At 43.3% G+C, this 25,482-nt stretch overlaps 1 protein-coding gene across 2 annotated transcripts in view; it reads left to right on the forward strand.

Moving 5' to 3' along the window:
* AP3B1 (adaptor related protein complex 3 subunit beta 1) overlaps window positions 1-25,482 on the forward strand; it is a 298,487-nt gene that overhangs the window by 142,705 nt on the left and 130,300 nt on the right. For both annotated transcript variants that reach the window (XM_077287054.1, XM_077287063.1), the window contains exons 15-17: window positions 12,882-13,058; window positions 16,614-16,800; window positions 25,029-25,159. In XM_077287054.1, coding sequence (XP_077143169.1) covers window positions 12,882-13,058; window positions 16,614-16,800; window positions 25,029-25,159 — 495 coding nt within the window. The remainder of the gene's footprint in view (window positions 1-12,881; window positions 13,059-16,613; window positions 16,801-25,028; window positions 25,160-25,482) is intronic.

Here is a 25,482-nt window from a genome sequence, read left to right on the forward strand (position 1 = left end):
ACTGGGCATTAGCATCACTGGACGTTGCCAAAGCCTTTGATTCTCTTGAGTGGCCCTTTCTGTCAGCATGCTTACAGAGGTATGGTTTTGGGGATACATTTTTGAAATGGATCAGTATACTATACATGAAACCTAAAGCCCGGTTAATTGCAAATAACTCAGTTTCTGAGTCCTTCTCTTTATATAGGGGGACCCGTCAGGGGTGGCCCCCCCTCTCCAGCTGTTTTTGCTCCAGCGATAGAGGCATTGGCAATACGTATAAGATCTTCCCCTGACATTAAGGGTATAGATATAGCGGGTTGTGAGGATACCATCGGTTTATATGCTGACGACATGGTAATATTTATGGACAAGGCGGAGGAAACATTGTCACAGGTAATTGCCACTATAGATAAATTCAGTAAATACTTCGGTCTATATATAAACTGGGACAAATCTGCTCTGTTGCCTCTCTCTCGTACCCCATTGCCAGGCCTTGAAAATCTCTCCTCGTTACCTATTGTATCCGATTTTAAATATTTAGGTATCTACATGTCCCAATACAGCAACTCTGACTCACACCTTAATATTTATCCATTGTTAGAACTAGATAAATCTAAATTTGCGTCCTGGAGCAAACTTCCATTGTCAGTTGCGGGCCGTATCAACCTAATTAAAATGATACTTCTCCCTAAGCTTAGTTATTGCCTTAAACATAGCGAATGAGCGGTACCTAAATCCGTCTTTACAAACCTAAACTCCCAAATCACTTCCTTTATATGGGGAAAACTAGACCCAAAATATGGGATGAGGAGACTTGGGATCATTATGTCTGGATTTTTCTGTGGGAGACACTTTTTATGGCACGGAAGGTACTGGCATTACGGTGGATGGGGGTTCATGTCCTTCCCTCAGAGCCTGGATTGAACTGGTGAACTCTATCATCCCATACGAACGTACATTATATCAGAATAGAGGATGTCCAGGTAAATTTGATATAATCTGGGACAGGTGTAATTCCTCTCACCTTACTCTATAAATTCACGCCCCCTGAGGAAGGAATCTTTCCAAAACGCGCGTCGAGGTGGGCTGTGGATGGCGCGGTGTCTGGAGTTGGCATTGACGGTATGTCTATTATCATTCCCCCTTTGGTGCTTATTTGTCCTTACTTCTGCGTCAGCTTACATGATCTCTAGTTAGCCTATTGCCTGCTGTGATGTGTATTGATCTTGATGGAATCGCATGATTACGATTGGGGACTTATGTTATCTCTCTCCTAGATTAACTCCTGCGCCGTTAATTGCCCATGCTTTCCATGTGTGCTGCTTTACTGTATGACCTGTCCTGCTGTGCCTTTTACCTGTTCTGTATTGAATAATAAATATATTAAATTCTATTCACATTTTAACTACAAAACTGCTTTCTGGTGCTTTGTTTTAGTCTTTATTAACTTTGCAGTTAGTCCTGTATAGAGTCCATATATGCAATGGGGTTGTAATTGTGCTGCATTATCTATTTGATAGTTTTTATGATTTATTTTCTCCAGTCTGCATATAATGTTACCTCCTAATGTAGTTTTTCTATAAATTCATAGTTAATTGGCATCAGTGTAAATAGTTAGATCTATCAAGATATCGCACAAAGGAAAATACAATGCTTTATATCAAGCGGCGGAATGGTAGTTATTATAGTTGTAGTTGTAGCTTAAGAACTTTAAATTCTCATGGCTCCATGTTTCCGTTTACATGGTTCACATGAAGTAAATGATTCGATATACACAAATTACAAATACAAAAATGTCCATAAACATATTCATGCAAGTATAGGGGCATATATATATGCATATTTTCTCCCCTTGAGAAAGCGGAAACGCGAAACGCGCGTCGGGGTGCTTGAGATTTTGAGGACGGGCGTACCTGATGGGTATGTAGTGGCTACTATACTGTACATCTATTTATTAATTTATCCATGCGTTTGCACTATGCACTTTATGGCCAGTTGGGCCAGACCTATTAATGCTGGTATGTCAGTATTGCCTTGTGAACTACACTATCCCTCAGCCCATATGGACATTCCTCTCTTTTTAATTCTGTGCAATATACACTGGTGAATATTCCTTTTCCTCTTACTTTGCATTTGTGTGATGTCATATTTTATTGATTGTATATTTAATAAAATTTGTTATCTTTCTAAATACTTCTTTGTAGTGGTGTGTTGGAGACTTTGTGTCCACATGTGAGAATAATGATATACACAAATTGTTGTCTTTTGGAAATCCCATAGATTGTAAATACCATTTTGGATATAACTAAGAATGCACATTCTGCTTTATACTCACCAGTGCATATAATGTACATGTTCTATATTGTATGTAACAATAATGAGTATAAATGTGTATATTGTATATTTTCATTTTGTGGTTAATAAACGAATTAAAAAAAAAAAGATTATTTGGGGATGTTATTTATTTTCTTTTCTCCATGACAAGATGTTGATCTGTGACACCAATGATGGTGACACAATTGTTATAGCTCGCAATGAAGTTGTAATTTAAATTCCTTTCTGCCCATGCGGAGTATCACATCATACTGTTAGTATGAGCCCTCTAAATGCAATTACCAAGAAAAAAAAAAACGCTGTCCGTAATAAATCTCAAGTGTCACACCAATGTGTAAAAATACTGTAAATGCTGTATTGATTACAAATTGATTATTCACACTGAATACAAACAACACGTAAGAAACAGACACAAGAATATGAATTGGCGTATTAGGAAGGCTGAGGAACAGCAAAAAGAGAAAACAACGAGGCTGCCCATAAAAAAAGGGCAGTACTGTGTGCAGTCAGCCTGTGATGGTCCTGTTATATGATTGATACAGACATCCGGACCTAATAGAACAATGACAAAGGTCAATGCCATCGGACAAGTTCTAAAAACAAACAAACAAAAATAATGGATGGTGGTTTCGCTACTCCACCACGTCACACTCCAGTGCGTGTTTCGCATTCGCTTTCTCAGGGAGTGCAGGAGCCTGTGATACTTTATCTTCCTGTGTCATACATGTTATTTTTATTATATATGGATAATCATTTTGTAATCAAAGTATTTATTGTATTTTTCACAATAAAGCTTGTTAATTATGGACGCTGGCCGTCTTTTTAGTAACTGAAATTATTTAATGTTTGGATAGGAGAAGAGACTAAGATGGCTACAAGTGAATTATGGTCTGTGATCTCACTTCCACATCCCTGGAGTATGTTACTACATCGGAATAGATCTACTGGATCCTGAATTTCAGAAATATGTATCAATGGGATTGTCGGGCAGTTTAATGGGTGTGAGGGATTCCTAACTCCCCACCCTTCCGACTGATGATGTCGGGGGGAGGGGTGGATGGGGAAGACAAAAACCTAAAACTCTTAATGGCCAACCAATTCTTTTGTTTTCCATGTGGCAGCAGTTCTCTCATAAAGGTTCCAGTGGACGGGTGAGTTGGGAGAGGATGTGGTACGTCGAACAATTGTTCAGTCGACATCTCTGTGTGTACGGGGGCTTCACCACACAGGAGATGAAGTGAATCCATAGATATTCATAGCAATGTTCAGATATGCATGCATTATGGTGGGTTTTTGACACCTAATTTGAAAGTGTATTGTAAAGGCAGAGATCCTGATTCCAGTGATGTCACTTACTGGGTTGCTTGCTGTAGTTTTGATAAAAATCATTTAATCAGCAGGAGATTCACTGGAGGACTAGTAAATCTGTTGCTATGTAGCCCTCCATATTTATGAGCACTGTATAACCCCGCCCTCACCACTTATTTTCAGCTTTCTGCTTATGCACAGGATACACAAAATCCTGTCAATCAGTGGTGTGAGCGGGGTTATACACAGCTCAGCATTAGGGGAACTGATAGATCTGCAGCAAAGTCTTTTTGTGAAAGTTCAACACAAGCCCAGTAAGTGACACATGGCTGAAATCAGGGTCTCTGCCCCTACATTATGCTGCTCTCAGATGAGGTAGTAAAAACTTGGTGACAAATTCCCTTTCAAAAAGGAACCAGGCAGCATGTGTTCCCAGTATAGACTAAAGCCACCACCTTCAACTCCTCTTGCACTGCAGTCCAGCAATAAGTATATGAGCCCATAACTCACCCGCAGATCCTAAAAGCACAGATAAACACCTGCCCCTATGTGTTGGTCAAAGCCAGGCAAATGCAGATGTACAGCCTTCTTTAAAAAGGTCCCGTCACCAGGTCAGAAGTGTCCGGGTTTTGCTCTTATTTTATTCCTCCTGCTCCTTTTAAGTATTTTTTTTTTGTTTATAGTCCGATACACCATTCGAGATATGGGTTTATTAAGTATGTCCAATATGCTGCTATTTATTTACGGTATTTTTTATCTTCACTAGGGCGCAATCCACTGGGATTCTCGGGGGCTTGTATTTAGAATCCTCTGCATATTGGACAGCCTATGAGCAACACCCACTTAATAAAGAGCATAAAAATTAGCAGAGTGGGCAACTAAATACAAAAGGCTCATATCTCTGGACCCACAATGCCGACTTTTAACCCTTTCACGACCCATGATGTACATTTTGGTAATAGGCAGTGTCCCTGCCTTTGATGCGAGCTCACACACTGAGCCCCCATTTTTCCCCGCACTTGATGGCTGATTTAATCATCCATCATGTGCCTCTACCAACGGTTGGTGGATCTGACTGGGTGTTAAACACTGAATCACTGACAGCTGCATTTAACACACGCAGGCGGGAAATGCATCATTGATTCTGCCCGTCACGTGATCGATAGGTTGTCAAGATATCCGGGGGTCTGCTAACGACTGCCATGCCTGTCATCACGACTCTCCTGTGGAAACTTGCCTGTGGCCGGTGTAATGGGTGATTGTGATATTTGCTTTACGTAGCAGAGCTGAATAACTGCTCTGTGTAGCACAGGTGATCGAACAATCGCAGCTTCAAGTTTCCTTTGGGACTATGAAAAACAGTGTAAAAAAAAAAAAAGTTTTAAAAACTATTAAAATTAAAAAGCACAAGTTCAAATCACCATTCCCCCTTTTGCCCCATTAAAAATGAAACAAAAATTAAAATACACATCTAGTATCGCCGCTCTCAGAAATGTCCAATGGGTGGACAGCGTAATGTGAAAAAAATAAAATAAAACCGCCAGAATTATGTTTTTTTGTTTGTTTTTTTGTCACCTCAACATTGCAATACAATTCTATGATGGTTATCAAAATATCGTCTCTACGTTAATATGGTAACGATTAAAAAGGTCAGCTCAAAAAATCACCCAGCGCCCAGACCCATATCCCGAAAAGTGAGAATGTTACAAGTCTTGGAAAATGGTGACAAAAGCAAATTGTTTTATTTTTTTTTTTATTTTTACAAATTTCTGAATTTTAAATACAACAAACAAACAAAACTATATATGTTTGGTGTCTACGTATGCGTGCGGATTACCCGGTAATCATGTTGCCAGGTCAGTGATGCCGTATATTGAACATGGTAAATAAGAAACACATAGAGTACATTTTCTAGTACTCTGTGGCAGAATTAATGGTGTTATTCAAAAGTACAACTCGTCCCGCAAAAAACAAGCCCTCATAATCATACAGTGGCATGTAAAAGTTTGGGCACCACTGATCAAAATTACTGTTATTGTGAGCAGTTAAGAAAGTTGAAGATGTTTTCATTTTTTAGGCTATGTGCACACGTAGAATGATCCACTGCGGATTTTTCCGCCATGGATTTGATAAATCTGCAGGGCAAAAACGCTGCATTTTTGCTGCAGATTTATTGCGGATTTACCGCGTTTTTTCTGCGGATTTCACTGCGGTTTTACAACTGTGGTTTTCTATTGGAGCAGCTGTAAAACCGCTGCGGAATCCGCAGAAAGAATTGACATGCTGCGGAATGTAAACCTGTGTTTCCCCGCATTTTTTTCCGCAGCATGTGCACAGCGTTTTTTGTTTCCCATAGGTTTACATTGTAATGTAAACTCATGGGAAACTGCTGCGGACCCGCAGCTGTGGAAACACTGCAGCGTTTTCCGCATCGTGTGCACATACCCTTGCATTTTAAAAATGGAAAATGGGCCAATGCAAAGTTTTAGGCACCCTGCATGGTTAGTACCTGTTAGCACCCCTTTTGAAAGTATCACTGTTTGTAAATGCTTTTTGTAGCCAGCCAAGTCTTTCAATTCTTGTTTTAGGGATTATCATCCTCCTTGGAAAATTCTTCTTCAGCTCTGTGAGATCCCTGGGTCGCCTTGCATGCACAGCTATTTTGAGGTCTAGCCACAAATTTTCAATAATGTTCAGATGAGGGAACTGTGAGGGCCATTGTCAATCTTTGGCTTGCCCCTTTTGAGGTAGCCTATTGTGGATTTTGACTAGTTTAGGATCATTATCTATTTGTAGAAGCCATCTTCTTTTCAGCTTTTTTGCAGATGGTGTTATGTTTGCATCAAGGATTTGTTGACATTTCATTGAATATATTCTTCCTTGTTGAATACTCAGGAAAGCAGTGGGTATAATGGGTATAAACTAAGAGCACAAATTGGCCACTTTTTACTTGGTGACCGTTCCTCTCTAACGGTCATCTCTCCAGGCTTTGTGGTCAGTTGAGGTCATACACCAAAACACATTTATTAGACTTTGCTATTATTTAGAATCTGCACAATTACCCACGTCGGTGATTGTTGTAGCGCAGAGGAGGCCGTACAGTTCAGCACATGAATCATCCGTTGTTTCCGCTGTGCTCTGATGCATGTTGGACACTTGATAAAAGTTTGCAGACTGTTTGATTATCTGGCTTTCTGCGCTGGACCAAACCTTGGCGCTGTGTGTACGTCTGTTTATAACCCAGCTATTTACTCTAATTTACCGATGTTCATTCTTCTTTTAAAATGGATTAAATGGAGGCGAGCGGTGCTTTTAGTGGCAGCCGTTCTGGTGTAAAGGGAAGCTTGTGAGACCGGCATTGTTCCTTAAGTGGCTCCCTTTGCAATACATAATTTGTACAATTTCCTTTTTATATTCGCTTCTGTGGCTACTTGTGGATGTGCAGTTGTCCGTCCTGGCTTCGGTTAATATAGACAAGATAACAAGACTGCAAATACCGCTGATGCGTCTGAGTTAAGAAAGTGCACTTAACTGCTTGTTAAATGCTTGTGCTGCACACGAGACCTCCGCCGGCTCTCGGTGTACGGCCACATTAAGCTGGGAAGTAATGGAAGCAATGGACCCTCGTTTGTATTTTTAATTTTTCTTTTAACCTAAACCTTGAACATTGACGAGCCAGGAGTGGACTTACTCTGCTCTTATTGCCGGCTATACTCAGTAGGAAATACGGGCAGCTATCTAAGGGTATTATGTGTTCACTATAGAAGTACCTTCAAGGCGGCTTGTGCATTTTCTTTCTACGTCTAGGGCACGACAGGTTGATGACACTATTCTATATGAGGAATCATATTTATGATTATAAAAATCTTCACATTTTTGTAAAAATTATATTGATTATTTCTTTCTATCAAGCAAACTTCTGTAATGTTACGACTTAGTGTCCATGAGACATTCATACCCGGCAATGTCCTTGAATGGTGTTCTCCAGCAAGTCTTCTGCGCTAAGTGTGGTAATAGGGTGCCAACCTCCGCTGATAGGTAGGGTCAAAACAGGGATAGCCTATTGTTTGCCCCTTGTTTACAAAAATTAAGACCCCAACCACATCGTTTGGTACACCGTTTGACTGATAATTACTGTTCTATCCCATCCCTTAGGGCCTAACAGGGGTAGAAGGGATAGCCGACGGTGAGCGCAGGAGCCTCTTGCGCAGGTAATAGGGTGCCAACCTCCGCTGGTAGGTAGGGTGCATACAGTGGAGTGCAGGGCTAGGCACTGCCCTGGCTTTTTCTATTGTATGATTTTGTATGGTGATGGTTTGAGTAGTGCACTGATTAAGAATTTTAAATTTAATCAATAAAAGGTATTTTTTATATTCAGCAAACACTGGGTTTTTTTCTGTGATTTTGTCAAAAATATATCCCCAAAGACATTCCCTTTTTTTCTGTTAACTCAATTCATTCAGCATCAAGAATGAGCGCCATGTGCAGAAATCCCCGCACTTCCACGGCTTGGCTGTGAGGTTATTAATAGTTGTCTGAGAAATGCTTTGTTGTACTGAAGGCTCTTAAAGGAGTTGTGCCATGAACAAAAGTATATTTTAATCAATAGATCTTGGAATAATAATAATACGTTCCAGAATTGGATGTGTTTTAAATAAAATGCTCCTGTGCTGAGATAATCTTATAAATGTGCCCCTGCTGTGTACTGTGTAATGGCTGTGTCTGACCGTGCAGGAACATGGTCTGATCGTACTCCTGGGCAAGGTAGGAAGCAAAAGAATTTACAGACATTACAGCACGGGATCACAGCTGATTCTTTTTGCGAATAAAGCATATGGCTGTCTGTTTTTAAACTATATTTTATCTCAAAGAAAGAATCAGCTGTGATCCCCATGCTGTAATGTCTGTATACTCTTTTGGTTCCTTCCCTACCCCGGAGCTGTGGTATATCCAACCTGTTCCTGCACGGTCGGACACAGCCATTACCCTGGGGCACATTTATATGATTATCTTAGAATAGGGTCATTTCTTTTAAACACATCCAATTGTGGAGTTTATTTTTATTACAAGATTTGTTGATTTAAAATATATTTTTGATCCTGACACAACCCCTTTAAGGACGCAAATCATCAACATGCACTGCTGGCAGCTTTCTTCGGAATTGCAGTCCAAGGAGTTCCCAGATGTGCTCGATGGGAGACAAATCTGAGTGACCCTGCAGGCCATGGTAGCACGTTTAGGACAGGAAGGCTATTTACAGTAGCACGGCAAACATGAAGCCTGGCATTGTTGTGTGCGGAAACAGTTCCTGGGACACTTTGGTGAAATTGCTTTATCACTGGTTCCACTACCAAATCAATGTAATGTTGGTGTACGTGGAATAAAGACTTCAGGGGTCCAACTACCATATAGTAAACCCCCCATCACCATAATCCCTGGAGTATAACTTGTGTGACGTTTCCTCACGAGACCTGCTCATGGCATTACCAACTTGGTCTCCAGCCAAGCTCTGGCTAAGATTGCAAGACAAAAGTGGGACTTTTTTGCTGAAAAAGTTAGACCTCCATTCCAGCCTCCATTGCGGTCTTGCTCTGCACCATGATAGCCTTTGAGGGCAATAGAGTGAGGTCAGTGGAACTCCTGTAGCTTTGACGTCTTGTTCATAGGCCAATGCCGTGCACAACCTTCTGATGGTTTGTGAGGACACTATTTGATACTTTGCTTGGAATGTGACATTCAATTTCACTTTCAGTAAAAAATGGGTCCGTTGTGGCGCTAGTGGTGTGGTCATTTCTCTAAACTGTCCCAGGAGTCTTTCCCCTACCCCACGAAAACTCCAGACTGCATATTGTTGATGCTACTTGTGAGCACCTGCGTGACTAAAACGTGCTACCATAATGCACGAAAGAGCACAGCACCACCTATGTTCAAATGTACCACAATTTACAAGATGACCAACGTTTCATTTCTCCTGGACCTGGATAAAGGCCGTATAGTAGCAGTGATGTGGACGCTCGGCAGAGAAGCTGACAGCCCCCTGTGGTACCCTTGAACTTGATATAATGAAAGAACAATAATCATATTCTTGACTACAACTAAGTAGTGTCGTGATCTTCCATGCAGTATTGTCTTAATATCCACCCTATAGAGCACCACCTATGACCTGGAGTGCCGACCATCACCTTTCTAAAGGTGCTACCATGGCTTGCAGTGTTTCCAGACTTGTTTCCCACTGAGCACATAGAGGACATCATTACCGTGTAATTACACGTTGCCCGCAGCGGCTCTTGATTTCTGTGCCCAAGTGAATACAGAGCCTTCCTCAGACATCCATTAATAAACTGATATCAGCCAAGGTGTGTAAGCATGGGGATTTCTGTACATGGCGCTCACCCTGTTAGTCTGTTACCGACTTTCTGACATTTATCTGCTCAACATTTTAGGCTTCTTGGAATAAAACCAACAAAAAAACCTCTAAATTGATTGAAAGGGTTATTCACATTATCCCTATCCATCAGGTCTAACTTAATAATCTTTGGGGAATTCATTAACTGGAACCATCAGTAATCACGAGAATTGGGGCTCTTGACCTTTGGAAACCAGGCTGTGCAGAACCTGTTCGTTGTTCTGCCGGAGAAAGCTGAAGTAGAGCGAAACTATTTCTGGCCATCCCCTAGACGTTTCATGGAGTGGAGATGGAGCATTTATTTGCACTTCTGCTCCATTCATGACTGGTATTTGCAGTAAAGAGATGGAGAAGGAGTAGATTATTTTAAGTAATAAAAACCGCTGAAGAACTGCAGAATATGCACTCCAACGGAGGGAATCCCAGACCCCCATCGGGAATTTAGGGAAAACATCAGGTGCAACCAAAACACATTAGCAGGATGGTTTGATCCTCCGGATGAACATTACACTTTGACGCCAACTGCGGTGTGTTTTAGTTTCACCTGCATATATGGTTCTCAGGTTTTAGAGCCTGGTTCTAGGGTTTGAGAACTCCATTATCGAGATCTTTTGTGGTCCCAGCGGATGGACCATGGCGGTTGGTAGGTGATCAATTAGGAAATAATTTACAGTTTTGGGATCACCCTTTAAGGCTGAGCTTTCAGTTCAGTATTTGTATCTTGTCAGTATATCGATGGATCTCTTGAAAGGGCCCGACTAACGTAGACAAAGCTGTTGGAGCATCCGGTGGAAGTTTCATGTGGACTTTTATAGGCTTTATATTGCTGATCTTAGTTGTAGAAACAAACAAAAAAAAAAGAGATAATCCAGAAGACAGGGGAGAAGAAAAGAATTGACTGATGCTTCAAATGTCATTATTTCTCGCTCATCCTTTGCTTATTGTACTTTGTTATGCAGCCAGTAACTGGGACACAATATGCAATCTGTCCGGATTGAAAGCTCGCATTCACAATCGTTCATCCCCATACAGGTGGCACCGGCCTGTGTTGAGCCTTTGCACTATTAATATACGGTAAATGTGCTGTTAGACTGTAATTACTTTAATTTGTTTTTTTGAGGCATTATTTTATGCTGTGGTGGGATGAATCCACACAATGTGTTTATACAATTCCATGCCTTCTTTGTCAAAACTGTCTTGAAGAAAAACTGTCCTTGTTTGTTCCAGAAGCATACTATTATTTTGTTTCCAAACATTAAAAAAGACTGTTGGTGTTGCCCATAGGTGTTGCCCATAGGTATCAGCCATGGCACAGCTTTTATTTCCGATTAGGATACGAGTGTATAGAAAAAAATGTCAAATTGTCATGCAGAAAGAAAAAAAACCATTATCATTTGTCTGACATCCATTTTTATATATCAACAGTTATTACAATTTACAAGACCAAATACAGTTTTCTATGTTAAATAATTGAATTGTATCTGTAAAAATGTAATGCCAACCAATTAATACTTATGGGAACAGAAACTTTTTTTTTAATGTGCGCACTTAGAGCGGAGTCTGATCCAGAATAGGATGAAAAGTGCTTGCGTTTATTTGTTAATGCAGACAATTGGACTCTGAAGAAAAGAAAACAAACATAAGCGATCCACTGAGCAGCCCAATTGGAAACTATTGGTCCGATGAAAGTCTGTTTTTATTTCACGGACCGCAAAAGAACCATAAAATACAGTGGTATAAACATAGCCCTAGTGAGGTCCAGGTTACAGAGAATGTGCACTGTAAACTATGTCCTGCCATATTGCTGTTTTTTGTGGCCAGATCTCTTTAGAGGATCTCTTCTGCGGTCCCAGCGCTGTTCCAGCAGTGTCAGCACTGTCTCTCCTGGGAACTGTGTGACATTGTCACGCTATCCCTGTGGACAATTAATGCTGACTTCACTCTCCCTATCTTCAGACAAATCGCATGCATCCAGAGGAAATGAGAGCAGCATCTCAACTTCCTGTGGATGTATGTGATACGTCCAAAGGAGGGGAGAGTGAAGTCAGCGCTTACTGGCCTCAGGGATTGCTTGACATAAGTGTCACGCAAACTCTGGGAGAGGCATTGCCAACATTGCTAGAATGGCGCAGGCATCGGAGGGATGTATGAGTAGTGTTAATTTCCTCGGGGTATGTATTTGGATTGAGAAGGGATTGTCAGTAGTGGAATGGAGTGCAGCTACCCGTTTACGTAGGATGGATATCATTGTCAACCTGTTGACGTCATGGATAAAGTGGTGGTGTAGGGGCCTTCTCAGTGTCTGTGCAAGATATTTACCAATCTGTATGAATAAAAAGCTCTGATCAAAATATAAGAAGAATTGGGCCCACGCGGAGTTTAGCACTATGTGTTATTAGACAATGTGCGCTCACGGAGAGACCTACTGTAGATGATGAAAACCAGTCAGAATGTAGATATTGTTGTGTTTGGTAACTTTAGAGCCACACTTTCTCTTATTTTACTGCATTTTATCTGACGGAACTTTAAAAATGGACAAGTCACCAGCGTTTCTCCGTAGGTCGGCCTCGGGCTTCTGGTCTGCATTGTCAGTCATTTCTCAGTGGAGATGTAATTCAATGAAAGGTTCACACATTATTTGACTTGTTTTGTTTCTTGCAGGAAACATGGCTTAGTGGACCATAGGGTTTTTCCGAACACCTAATATAATTAATCTAATTATTTGTCAAACAAACCCCTGTAACTTGATCTGTGCATATTTTTATTGCATTGACTTCTATGGACAGCAAAACTGTGACCATCTAAAATGTATCCTTTTATTTGACTATTACGGTATTTTTTTGTCCTCCAGGTTCCCATGGCAAGGGCCAGCATTCTGTGGCTTATTGGAGAGTATTGTGAGCGAGTGCCGAAAATTGCTCCTGATGTACTGAGGAAGACTGCAAAAAGCTTCACTAACGAGGACGACCTTGTAAAGTTGCAGATATTAAACCTTGCAGCAAAGCTGTACTTAACTAATTCTAAGCAGGTAAGCCTATGGCAATGGTAAGAGGACACGAGTAGTTCTCGTGCCAGGCTGTGAGCCATTACTGTTCTTAATGTAGGAATGAAGGAATTACATTGTGTATCTGGGAAGGTATGTCACTCAGTAGTGATGGAAATGGTGACAACATCCATATAAGCTGCTAATTGTCATCTTCATGATCACTTTAGATTTCAGCTGAAAAACCTCTTTGTAGAGTTATTACTGAAAACCAGTGATGGACGCCCTTCACCAGCCAGGGCTCTGGAAATATAGGAGAAAACAGATGTGGTCAGTGCCTACTTACCGCCATTGTCATAAAGGCATTGGCCCTGAATTTTTGCATCTTTTGGCTTCGAAAGTCGCAAAAATTGTGCCAAACCTGCCTACTCAAAAAATACGCTAGAGGCAACTGGAATGGAGTGAAGTTGCTCCAAAGCTTGTAACTTTTTTTTTAATAAAAAAAAGCGCAATATGTGAATCGGGGTAAAACATCTCGACTTCGCCCCTAAAGCGGAAAACAAGCAAAAAAACAGAAAAGGTGAGCACATGTAAAATAGGCGGAAATGCAATAATGGACACCGCTGGCACGACTTGACACCCAATTACACACTGGATAATCCAGCGCATCAATGAAATCTGAGTATATGGTCAGATTATGAGGTGTGAAAACATAAACCGACACTTACCACTGACCTTTTTATGTGAAAATAGTTTTATTCAGTCATCGGATGATGAACAGCGGCATAAAGTGAACGAGCAAAGTGTATATACAAGAATGAAGATCACATATCATCCAATATATCCGTAAACTGAAACAACGGGAGATTACTGTGCTAAATGCCCAACATTTCTGTAGCAGATCTGCATTAAAATTCTTTCTTACGTTCCGTTCAGCATCTTTATTATGTGTTTTAGACACTCTTGTTCAGGTGACAGTGGGGTGTTGCTGTTTAGGAAAGGGGCGTGACGCTGTGCACTAAAATGTTGTCACGACTTTTGTCACTTAATAAGCCAGCTAACAGGCAGAGGAACGTTAGACTAAATAGTCTGAAGATGCCCAAAGTTATAATTTAGCCTGTGAGGAATAGGTCTGAGTTATAAAAAAAATTTCCCCCCCCCCCAATGAGTGTCCACTTAGTGCCCTTAACATACATAGAAGTACTTTTGCCAGTAGTCAAAAAAGACCAATGCGATTCCCTTGTAACCATGGCTCATCATGCAAGGCTGGTATATGTGGCGCTAATAAAGAGAGTAACAATCAAATGGCACCCCTAAGGGCCCACGGCACCCCTGAGGGCCCATGGCACCCCTGAGGGCCCACCGCACCCCTAAGGGCCCACCGCACCGACGTGTTCTGCAGAAGAATGCTTGATAACCACAGGTGACACATTATTGTAAAGCATAGGGGTGCTATTATGAAGTACTACAGGTAGAAGAACTTACACATTGTTTAGGGTCACTCCTGCATTTCACTAATGAGCCACCTCTGGGTGACGAGGCATTCGTCTGCAAAACATACATTGGGTGCAATTAGGTGTGGCATTTAATTGTTACTCTTTATAATGAAACCTATCCCCCTTATGTCCTGACCTATGTTTACAAGTGAATTGCATTGCCCTTTTTACTTTTTGTAGGTGTTTTATTGGAAACTGACCTATCATTTTAATCGAGTTTTTGTTTGTGTCAATATATATTTTTTTCATATCCTAATCCTTACTTTTTTTTGTAAAAAAAAAAAAAAAAAAAATTTGCAGTTTTCACACTGATCTCTTGGATTTTTTTTAGACTAACTTCAGTCCTTAGATGCTGCAATATAAAAGATGGGGTCAGGTCCTGACCATATGTGTGGATTTCCTGGAATAATAAGTTAAAGGGCATCTGTCAGTAGGATCCATCCTCTGAAGCAGTCTACATGGGCACAGGTCATAGGAAGGGGTGTAAGTTTAAATACTGGACTTTATGTTTTGGGTTGGTTGTGTCCAAGCTGATGAGGTTGTCCCAAATCTTCTTTGCCCGCTGCAGAGTATTTCAGCAGGTAAATGGACACGGTGTGCAGATTTATAAATCTCTGTCTATTCTTCGCATTGTGCATTTCAGCAACTTGAGTGTAGCAAAATGCGTCACTGCGGATTGTACAGCTGACTTGCAACAAACGTACGTCCCAATCCTCCGGGGAGAGATTCCTGCCCTGTGTGTGTAGCTTTATAGGAGGTCACAGGTAATTTGATTTCCCTCTGGCTGACCCCCTAAATTACCCGATGTGTAGCTACTTGGTAAATGAAACAGGAATATATCAGGGGAATTTCTGATAGAAATATTCTGTGGAAAAAAAACAAAACACAGAAAAATGTGAGAGCTGATCCAGCACACCCTTATGTAGCTGGGGAGCTGGTGGGATGTGGGGGTCAGCTTGGCGGCAGTGTTATAAAGCCCTTAATGCTGCCGAGCTGTGGAGGGTCTCCAGGCTGAGACCTCGCCTATACCGCCGTGATTACAAGTAATTCCTAAAACGGCTGAAGGCATTTTTCTTCTCCAGTCGAGTACACCAAGTCTATGAATTTGCTTCATTAGTCTAAGTAAGCACATTTCACACTCTGCCTGCTAGTTGAGGTATTGGTGTCTTTATTTGCGCTGTATACACATAGTTAGCCGCAGAATGCCTCCTGACTATTTTTAACAAACATTTATGCCTCGCAGATGCCTCTAATTTAGAAGATAATGGTAAAATTTGGTTTGCTGTAGGCCATTATAAAAATGATCTGGATGCAGTTTTAATGTAGCATAGTCAATGGCTGAATTAAGAAATGATGGAGAATTCCGCCATAAAACAAGCTGTTACCTTACATAAATAAATAAATGAGCAGTATTACCGCCGGCTGTAAGCGCTCTTTTATCTTGGTTTTTAGAAGGCATCAGCAGCTCGCTTTTATGAAAAAGTAACAGCTAAATGCACTGCAAATAATTTGCAGTAATCCAGTTCAGTGATTCATGTGTCTCCTTTAATGGGCCGTAATTCAGAGCAAAGTAAGAGAGTGGAGAGCGAGTGTGCGGACCCTCGTGGTGCCAGGGACACTATCTCTTCATAAAGCTCACCTCGGATGCAGCACTTTGCCAGCCCCCTCACACCCGCTGATGTTTTGATGTCCTGCATATTTTCTCGATTAAGTTTTGAGTGCCATGTTTTTAGTTGTATTTCCACATTCATTATCCTCACGCAGACCCTTCAGAGGGTTTGCCATATATGATTATTTTTTAATGATGCCTTTCTTTCCACTTCAGCAGTTTAATAATCTAGCACATGGCTGCCTCGCCGTAGTTAGCATTCACCTCCCAGCTTAGAACAGGACATGTGCTTTTGGCTTGGATTTTCCATTTGCAGCTTCAGAAATGCGTATTCCCTGCGGGGCGACATTTGTTTGTCTTACGCCTCATTTTTATTACCTCTTTAAATGTGTTTACTGGCGGTTATCAATAATCATAAATCACTTCTTCTACTTCATCTTTCTCCCTGATTTTTCCTTTTTTTTTTTTTTTTTTTTCTTCTTTCTCTCCCGACAGACAAAATTGCTTACTCAGTACATATTAAATCTTGGCAAATATGATCAGAATTACGATATCCGGGACCGTACGCGCTTTGTAAGACAGCTTATTGTTCCAAATGAGAAGAGTGGCGCTCTGTGTAAATACGCCAAGAGAATATTTCTGGCCCAGAAACCGGCTCCTGTGCTAGAATCACCTTATAAAGGTAAATTTAAATCTGTGTCCCCCGGCCCTAGAGGTAATAATGCTCCCGGTGGGTATTATATGAGTGCTTGCTGTGTATAACGGGAAACTTCTCATCTGACTGTGCATCCAGGGTGGAGTGTGATCAGATTAAGGCCCCCTTCAAATGACTGAGACTGTCTGTTTTTACTAGCCGTGTAGTTTTCTGTAGGCTGACCGCATGCACTTGAGTATCGTCTGTGTGCCATTTGTTTGCCGTCAGTGTGACACGTACCAGAATAGAAATGACAGATAGATTTGTAGGTGTTAAAGATGTGCAAAAAGATAGATATCAGTGAGTACATAATAGTGCCGTGTGCGTGGATTATTGTACATGTATTAACCTAATAAATTAAAAAAATTACATTGTGTAATTTTTGGTAACTTGCAAGGGTAAAGCAGACAGCTGTGAGCTAATGCTATCAGGCTGGGAAGTTCACTGGTTATTGGGCCCTTCCCAGCCAAAAAAATACCAGCCAGCAGCCACCCCAGAAGAGGAGCGTCATATGAGATGCTCCAATTGTGGCACTTCGCCTTCACTCTTCCCGATCCCCTGGTGCGTTGGTAATGAGGCTTGGGGGGGTTGATGTCAGCTGTGAATTGTTCAAAACCACAGCTGTCATTAAGCCCTTGTGCTATTAATGTAGTGGTGTCTATCAGACACCCTCATCACTAAATTATTATTATTATTATTTATTTATATAGCACCATTGATTCCATGGTGCTGTACATGTGAAGGGGTTACATACAAGTTATAGATACAGAGGGGCGAGGACCCTGCCCTTGCGGGCTTACATTCTGCAGGATTATGGAGAAGGAGACAGTAGGTTGGGGGTTGGGGGTAAATAGACACTTCCTACATTTTCCCTGGTTCACCACTTTAGTAAAAAAAAAGGTTCCTATGCAAGTACAGCATAGTTTGAGTCCTCTGTGCAAAGACTATTGAGCCTCATTATGCATTCTGTGGAACCCAGCGATTCTGATGAGCGTTAACGTTACTGATGTCACCGCTGCTCAGAGCCACCGGAAGTGGCTGCTGGCAAAGCCTATTGAGGATCAGGATTAGGCTTCGTATGGAGAATTCAATGGACTTCACTGGACAGCATCGGATTCGCTGTATTACATCGGACCAGTGTGAGTGGTTTTGTTTTTAAGTGGTTAACCAGGGAAAGTGTCAGTGAGTGTTTATTTAAATTACCATATATACTTGAGTATAAGCCGAACCGAGTATAAGCCGAGGCACCTAATTTTGGCAAGGGACACTGGAAAGCTTATTGACTCGAGTATAAGCCGAGTATGCATTGCCCCCTCATCCCTGTCCTGGTATGCGTGGCTCCCATCCGTCGCTGTCCTGATATGCATGGCTCTCCTGTCTTTTCCTGGTATGCATAGCTCCCCCTGTCGCTGTCCTGGTATGCGTGGCTCTCCCTTGTCGCTGTCCTGGTATGCGTGGCTCCCCCTGTTGCTGTCCTTGTATGCGTGGCTCCCCCTGTCGCTGTCCTGGTATGCGTGGCTCCCCCCGTCGCTGTCCTGGTATGCGTGGCTCCCCCCGTCGCTGTCCTGGTATGCGTGGCTCCCCCCTCACTGTCCTGGTATGCGTGGCTCCCGCCGTCGCTGTCCTGGTATGCGTGGCTCCCCCCTTCGCTGTCCTGGTATTCGTGGCTCCCCCCGTCACTGTCATGGTATGCGTGGCTCCCCCCATAGCTGTCATGGTATGCGTGGCTCCCCCCATCGCTGTCCTGGTATGCGTGGCTCCCCCCATCGCTGTCCTGGTATGCGTGGCTCCCCCCATCGCTGTCCTGGTATGCGTGGCTCCCCCCGTCGCTGTCATGGTATGCGTGGCTCCCCCCGTCGCTGTCATGGTATGCGTGGCTCCCCCCGTTGCTGTCCTGGTATGCGTGGCTCCCCCCGTCGCTGTCAAGGTATGCGTGGCTCCCCCTGTTGCTGTCCTTGTATGCGTGGCTCCCCCTGTCGCTGTCCTGGTATGCGTGGCTCCCCCCGTCGCTGTCCTGGTATGCGTGGCTCCCCCCGTCGCTGTCCTGGTATGCGTGGCTCCCCCCGTCGCTGTCCTGGTATGCGTGGCTCCCCCCTCACTGTCCTGGTATGCGTGGCTCCCGCCGTCGCTGTCCTGGTATGCGTGGCTCCCCCCTTCGCTGTCCTGGTATGCGTGGCTCCCCCCGTCGCTGTCATGGTATGCATGGCTCCCCCCATAGCTGTCATGGTATGCGTGGCTCCCCCCATCGCTGTCCTGGTATGCGTGGCTCCCCTGTCGCTGTCCTGTTATGTGTGGCTCCCCCCGTCGCTGTCATGGTATGCGTGGCTCCCCCCGTCGCTGTCATGGTATGCGTGGCTCCCCCCGTTGCTGTCCTGGTATGCGTGGCTCCCCCCGTCGCTGTCAAGGTATGCGTGGCTCCCCCCGTCGCTGTCAAGGTATGCGTGGCTCCCCCCGTCGCTGTCCTGGTATGCGTGGCTCACCCCTCACTGTCCTGGTATGCGTGGCTCCCCCCTTCGCTGTCCTGGTATTCGTGCCCCCCCCCCCCCCCCCCCGTCGCTGTCATGGTATGCGTGGCTCCCCCCATCTCTGTCATGGTATGCGTGGCTCCCCCCATCGCTGTCCTGGTATGCGTGGCTCCCCCCCCATCGCTGTCCTGGTATGCGTGGCTCCCCCCATCGCTGTCCTGGTATGCGTGGCTCCCCCGTCGCTGTCCTGTTATGCGTGGCTCCCCCCGTCGCTGTCATGGTATGCGTGGCTCCCCCCGTCGCTGTCCTGGTATGCGTGGCTCCCACCATCGCTGTCCTGGTATGCGTGGCTCCCCCCGTCTTGTCCTAGTATGTGTGGCTCCCCCCGTCTTGTCCTGGTATGCATGGCTCCCTCATCCTGTCCTGGTATGCATGGCTCCCCCCATCCTGGTACGCATGCTTCCTATTACAAAAAAAAGCAAAATATCCTACTCACCCTCCAGTGTGCCCTCGCAGCATCTCGTTGGTGCCAACTTCCAGTTGCTTTTCCTGTGCTGAGCGATCATGTGGCCCGCTCATTAAGGTAATGAATATTTTCTCCACGGCTATGGGAGTGGAGATGCGTACATATTAATTACCTTAAGGAGCGGTGCCATGTCATCGCTCAGCACAGGAAGAGCTACTGGAAGCCGGCACTAACGAGATGCTGTGAGGGCACACTGGAGGGTGAGTAGGATGTCTTCTGGAAGTCGGCGGCTACGGGTGTCACTGTGCGCGCTATAAGAGAAATTAATATTCATTTCTCTTTAGCAGCGGCACAGGCTTTAGCCATAGCCACCAGGTCCTGCCTCTGTGACCTGCTGCTCCACCGCTCCCCCTCCCCTGCTGGCTTTCTGGGACAATGACTCGTGTATAAGCCGAGGGGGCTGAAAAACTTGGCTTATACACAAGTATATACGGTAAGTATTTTTTTGTGTATGTTTTTATTTTTGATTACTGGGTTAGTAATGGGGGTGACTGATAGACACCTGACGATTTTCAAAACAACAGGGCTTAATGCCAGCTGTGTTTTTAGTCAAATCACAGCGGACTTCAACCCCGAGCCCCATTACCCTGATTGCCACTGCACCAAAGCAGTCAGGAAGAGTGAACGCGAAGTGCCAGAATTAGAGCAGCTCATGTGATGTGCCACTTCCGGGTCGTCTGCGGGCTGCTATTTTTAGGCTGGAGAGGGCTCAATAACTATGTGCCTTCTCAGTCTGGTAATATCAACTCTCGGCTGTCTACTTTACCTTTGCTGGTTACCAAAAATGGTAGGGACTCCACTTCGTTTTTTTTTTTTTTTTTTTAATTTATTTATTTGGTTAATACATGTAAAGTTAACTGCACAAGCAAGGCATTTATTATATATCTCATGGATATCTGTCTATCTTTGCACATCTTTAGCACCTAAACATCTGTAATTTCTATTCTGTATTCTCTTCAGGTATGTGTCACACGGACAGTACACGGACAGTACACGGACACATGTATAGTGGGGAAAATGAGTATTTGATACACTGCCAGTTTTGCAAGATTTCCAAACTACAAAGAATGGAGCGGTCTGTAATTTTATCGTAGGTACACTTCACCTGTGAAAGGATCTAAAAATAAAAACAAGAAAATCACATTGTAGGATTTTTACATAAATTGCATTTTATTGCATGAAATAAGTATTTGATCAACTACCAACTAGCAAGAATTCTCCTCTCATTACCTGTATTAATTGCACCTGTTTGAACTCGTTACCTGTATATAAGACACTTGTCCACACATTCAATCACACTCCAACCTCTCCACCATGGCCAAGACCAAAGAGCTGTCTAAGGACACCAGGGGCAAGATTGTAGATCTGCACAAGGCTGGGTTGTGCTACAGGATAATAGGCAAGCAGCTTGGTGAGAAGGCAACAACTGTTGGCACAATTATTAGAAAATGGAAGAAATACAAGATGACTGTCATTCTTCCTCGGTCTGGGACTTCATTCAAGATCTCGCCTCGTGGGTTAAGGATGATTCTGAGAAAGGTCATGATTCGGCCCCGAACTACAGGTGTCGACCTGGGGTCAATATCCTGGATAGAACTGGGACCACAGTCTCAAATATTACCGTTAGCAACACAGTACGCCGTCATGGTTTTAAAATCCTGCAGGGCACGCAAAAGGTCCCCTGCTCCCGCAAGCACATGTCCAGGCCTGTTTGAAGTTTGAGACCATCTGTATGATCCAGAGGAGGCATGGGAGAAGTTCATGTGGTCAGATGAGACGAAAATAGAACTTTTTGTTTTCAACTCCACTCGCCGTGTTTGGAGGAAGGATGAGTACAACCCCAAGAACACAGTCTCAACCATGAAGCATGGTGGGGGAAACATCATACTTTGGGGGTGCTTTTCTGCAAAGGGGACAGGACGACTGCACCATATTGAAGGGAGGATGGATGGGGTCATGTATCACAAAATTTTGCCAACAACCTCCTTCCCTCAGCTAGAGCATTGAAGATGGGTCATGGCTGAGTCTTCCAGCATGGCAATGACGAGAAACACACAGCCAGGGCAACTAATGAGTGGCTCCGTAAGAAAGCATTTCAAGGTCCTGGAGTGGCCTAGCCAGCCTCCAGACCTGAGCCCAATAGAAAATGTTTGGAGGGAGTCTTGCTCAGCGACATCCCCAAAACCTGAAAGCTCTGGAGAAGGTCTGTATGGAGGAGTGGGCCAAAATCCCTGCTGCAGTGTGTGCAAACTTGGTCAAGAACTACAGGAAACATCTGACCTCTGTAAGTGTAAACAAAGGTTTCTGTACCAAATATTAAGTTCTGTGATTCTATTGTATCAAACACTTATTTCATCCAATAAAATACAAATTAATTATGTACAAACTCATACAATCTGATTTTCTGGTTTTATTTTTAGATTCTGTCTCACAGTTAAAGTATACCTACGATAAAAATTACAGACCTCTCCATTCTTTGTAGGTGGGAAAACTTCCACAATTATTTTCCCAACTGTATGTCGTCCATGCTGCCTGAAAAAAATGGACATGTCTATTTGTGAAAATACGGACATGTGCGCAGCCCCATAGATTATAAAGGCCTGTGTGTGTGCGTGTCTCCGGTACGCGATACGATGGACGGCACATGTACTGGAAACCTGAACGTGTGAAGGGGGCCTAACAAGGCGCAAGCACCAAGAAAAAAAGCTTCATATCCGAGCTTCGTTTGTGGTCCTTTATCCTTGCAAGCCTAAACCAGAACAAAAATGACACTTATTTGTACATATTGATGGGAAATATATCAAATCTCTTTACTTTTCGTGCAATTTCTGTATTGATTGGCACCTTAATGGGAAAATGTTCTCTAAGGTCTTGAATTCGTGTGTATAGCCATCGTTTTTTTTACAGCTTGCATTGAAATACCATAGGGAATTGATGGCAGGACTGGTCCCCTGACTTTCAATGGGAGTGTTGCCAGTCATCTGGCATATCTGTTGTGGTGTCTGATCAGTAACCCTTCCATGCAGACTGTTTTGATCTGGCTATGGACATCAGGCTGGTGACACAATGCATCATGTGTGTGCCTGGCTCAGGCATGAAGCTGGCTGGACGTGTATGGGACCCCGGCCTCACACCACATACCTCACACATTGCAATCTAAAGATCTTTGCAAACAGTGACTTTGGGATTTTTATGGAACCAGGTTTGTTGTTGTGTACCTTGTGTCATCACGTGTTTATCCTGCTGGATAAAGACATTAAAAAATGGTGGCTGTCTGACACTATGACTTTTTTCCACAAATGGCTTACAATCGTTTGAAATAGCAAAAATATTTTAAAAGCCCCCTGCCATTGCTTGCCTGATTGCCAATTAGTAGAGTTGAGAAAAAACATTTGCAGCAGTTTATTTTTATTTATTTTTGTTAGTGGCCATGATGGTAGTCCATGACTGCCAGACGTGTGTACTGAGAGCCTTTTCCTACCGGCCGGCATCCTAGACAGCTCTTCAGAATAGTAGGCTTTTTGCTGTGTCCTAGCTGCAGCATGACCTCTTATGTGCCTAGTAATAAGAAGAGGCACAGGGATGGCAGCAGGTAGGAGGAGGATTGCAAGGCCCTGGTCCAGCAGCCAAAGACCCGCTGGACAAGGGTTGTGCAAATGTTTTTGCTCAACTTTACCCAAAAGTATCTGGTTATCTGGGTCCCCAGTGGTGTTGACATCTGTACGTTAAACCTGGTGATTGGCAGAAATTAATTTGGTTAGTATTGCACGTTGCTGCATTTAAGGCTATTAGTTACTGGGTTTTTGGAGAAAAAGTAAATAAATAAAAAAGCAAACTTGGGTCAGACAATCCCTTCAACAGCAGTAATCTTAATGTGTGGTTGATGAGGGAAATGTCGGCATAGGCGTGAATGTTAGCAGCTCTGCCATTGAGAAGTAGCTGGCTGAAGGGTATATCCACTGCTCACATCGGTCTGAGCTCTGGAGTTGGCGCTCGGTTGAGGGACGTGTCTATGGAGGGGTCTGGAGACCCGGAAGTACAGCGAGCACTCCACCTTCAGCTATCTTGTGTGTACGGCCAATTATGTAATTCAGATACTACTAGGACAAGATTTGTATTATTGACCAGATCAAGGAGTGGGCTATAAACTATTCAGGACGGTTAAGTGTTTTGATCATTGCGAATGTTTACTTCTGCTGTGGATTTCTCCGCGACTTCTGATCCAAAATACACGTTTTACTGGTGGATATTGTAGTGGATCTGCCACGAGTTTCTCCTTTTGCATTACAAATGGTGAAAACCTATAGTAATAATCTACAGAAATAATTATACGCTGATTTTTCCATACCTGAAATTCCTAGAGCAATAGAGCACTTGCACAAAATAACCTAAGGCATTCAAGTGGTATTCCAATCTTCTACAAATTTATGGAAAAGACGTGGGCCCCGATTAATGGGACCTCTATCTGTCTCAAGAACACTGCTCACTGATTTTAGTAGAAAGGTGGTTGGACTTACAGATGTGTGAATTTGGACCCCACCTCTGGACTGATAAGTGTGTGCCCGACTTATCCTTCTGATGTGAATACGCCATCAGTGTAAGAGGTGGGAATACCCCCGTTATGAGCAGTGGGTCCTTACAAGCTTTGCTGCCTTACTTACTTGTGTAACGGCACACCGGATGTTCTTAGGAATCCTTTACGGCTTCACAGGTTTATTTTGCAAACTATTTTAGCGGTTTGTAAGTTGTTCCATATGCAACAAGATGCTAATTCTGAAACTCTGCCGGTTTTCTGGTGTTTTAGCGATCATGTAGATTTATTGCTAATTTCAGTAGTAATGGTGTTTGGTGTAGCAGAAAGAGAATGATTAAAATTCGGAATGAGCCGGTGGAAAGCCTTGTCTGTGGATTGTTAAACTGCGCTGTCATTCTTAATATTTACCATCCAGTCGTTTTCGCACAATCTGCATTCCAGCGCGGCGCCTCTAAACATACTGACTGATTAGGTTTTATATTGACCATTATGAAAGAGATTATTATAATGTATGGATTGCAATAATCGTCCTGACCTTATGGAAGGCTGTCTGCTTCACATCTATCTCTTCATATCCAGGCTAATACCACAGCTCTGATCTGCCATCTTCAGAACGGTTGCACTTTGCGCTGCAAGGCTCATAGGTTTCACTGTAATCAACTATTTTCTACTTCTGTATTTCATTCAATAGATCGCGATCATTTTCAGCTCGGCACGCTGTCTCACACGCTGAATGCTAAGGCATCCGGGTACTTGGAGCTGTCTGACTGGCCAGAGGTGGCGCCTGATCCGTCTGTCCGCAATGTGGAAGTCATTGAGCCGGTATGTCTCCACAATTTCTTGTCAAATATTTTATTTTCCACTTTTATGTGCAGTATATTATTTATATGGGCGTCATGGCTTAGTTGACATAATTTAGTCATACAAAAAATAGTGTCGGTTCAGCTCCTCACTTATAAGGGATAAGTATTCCAGGAGACTACTAGAGTAGACTGTCTGTGGGCTGGGTGTGGTGCACGGAGTTTGCGCTGGTCGGGCCTCCAGGTCCAATGGCTCTCTATGGTCCAAAAGGGATGTTCTCCAGCATCAAATGGGTAAAACTTAGCCTTTAATCATGTAGGAGAAAAAAATTGTCAATATAGGCA

This window comes from Ranitomeya variabilis, chromosome 1, assembly GCF_051348905.1.
Source record: "Ranitomeya variabilis isolate aRanVar5 chromosome 1, aRanVar5.hap1, whole genome shotgun sequence".
NCBI lineage: Eukaryota > Metazoa > Chordata > Amphibia > Anura > Dendrobatidae > Ranitomeya > Ranitomeya variabilis.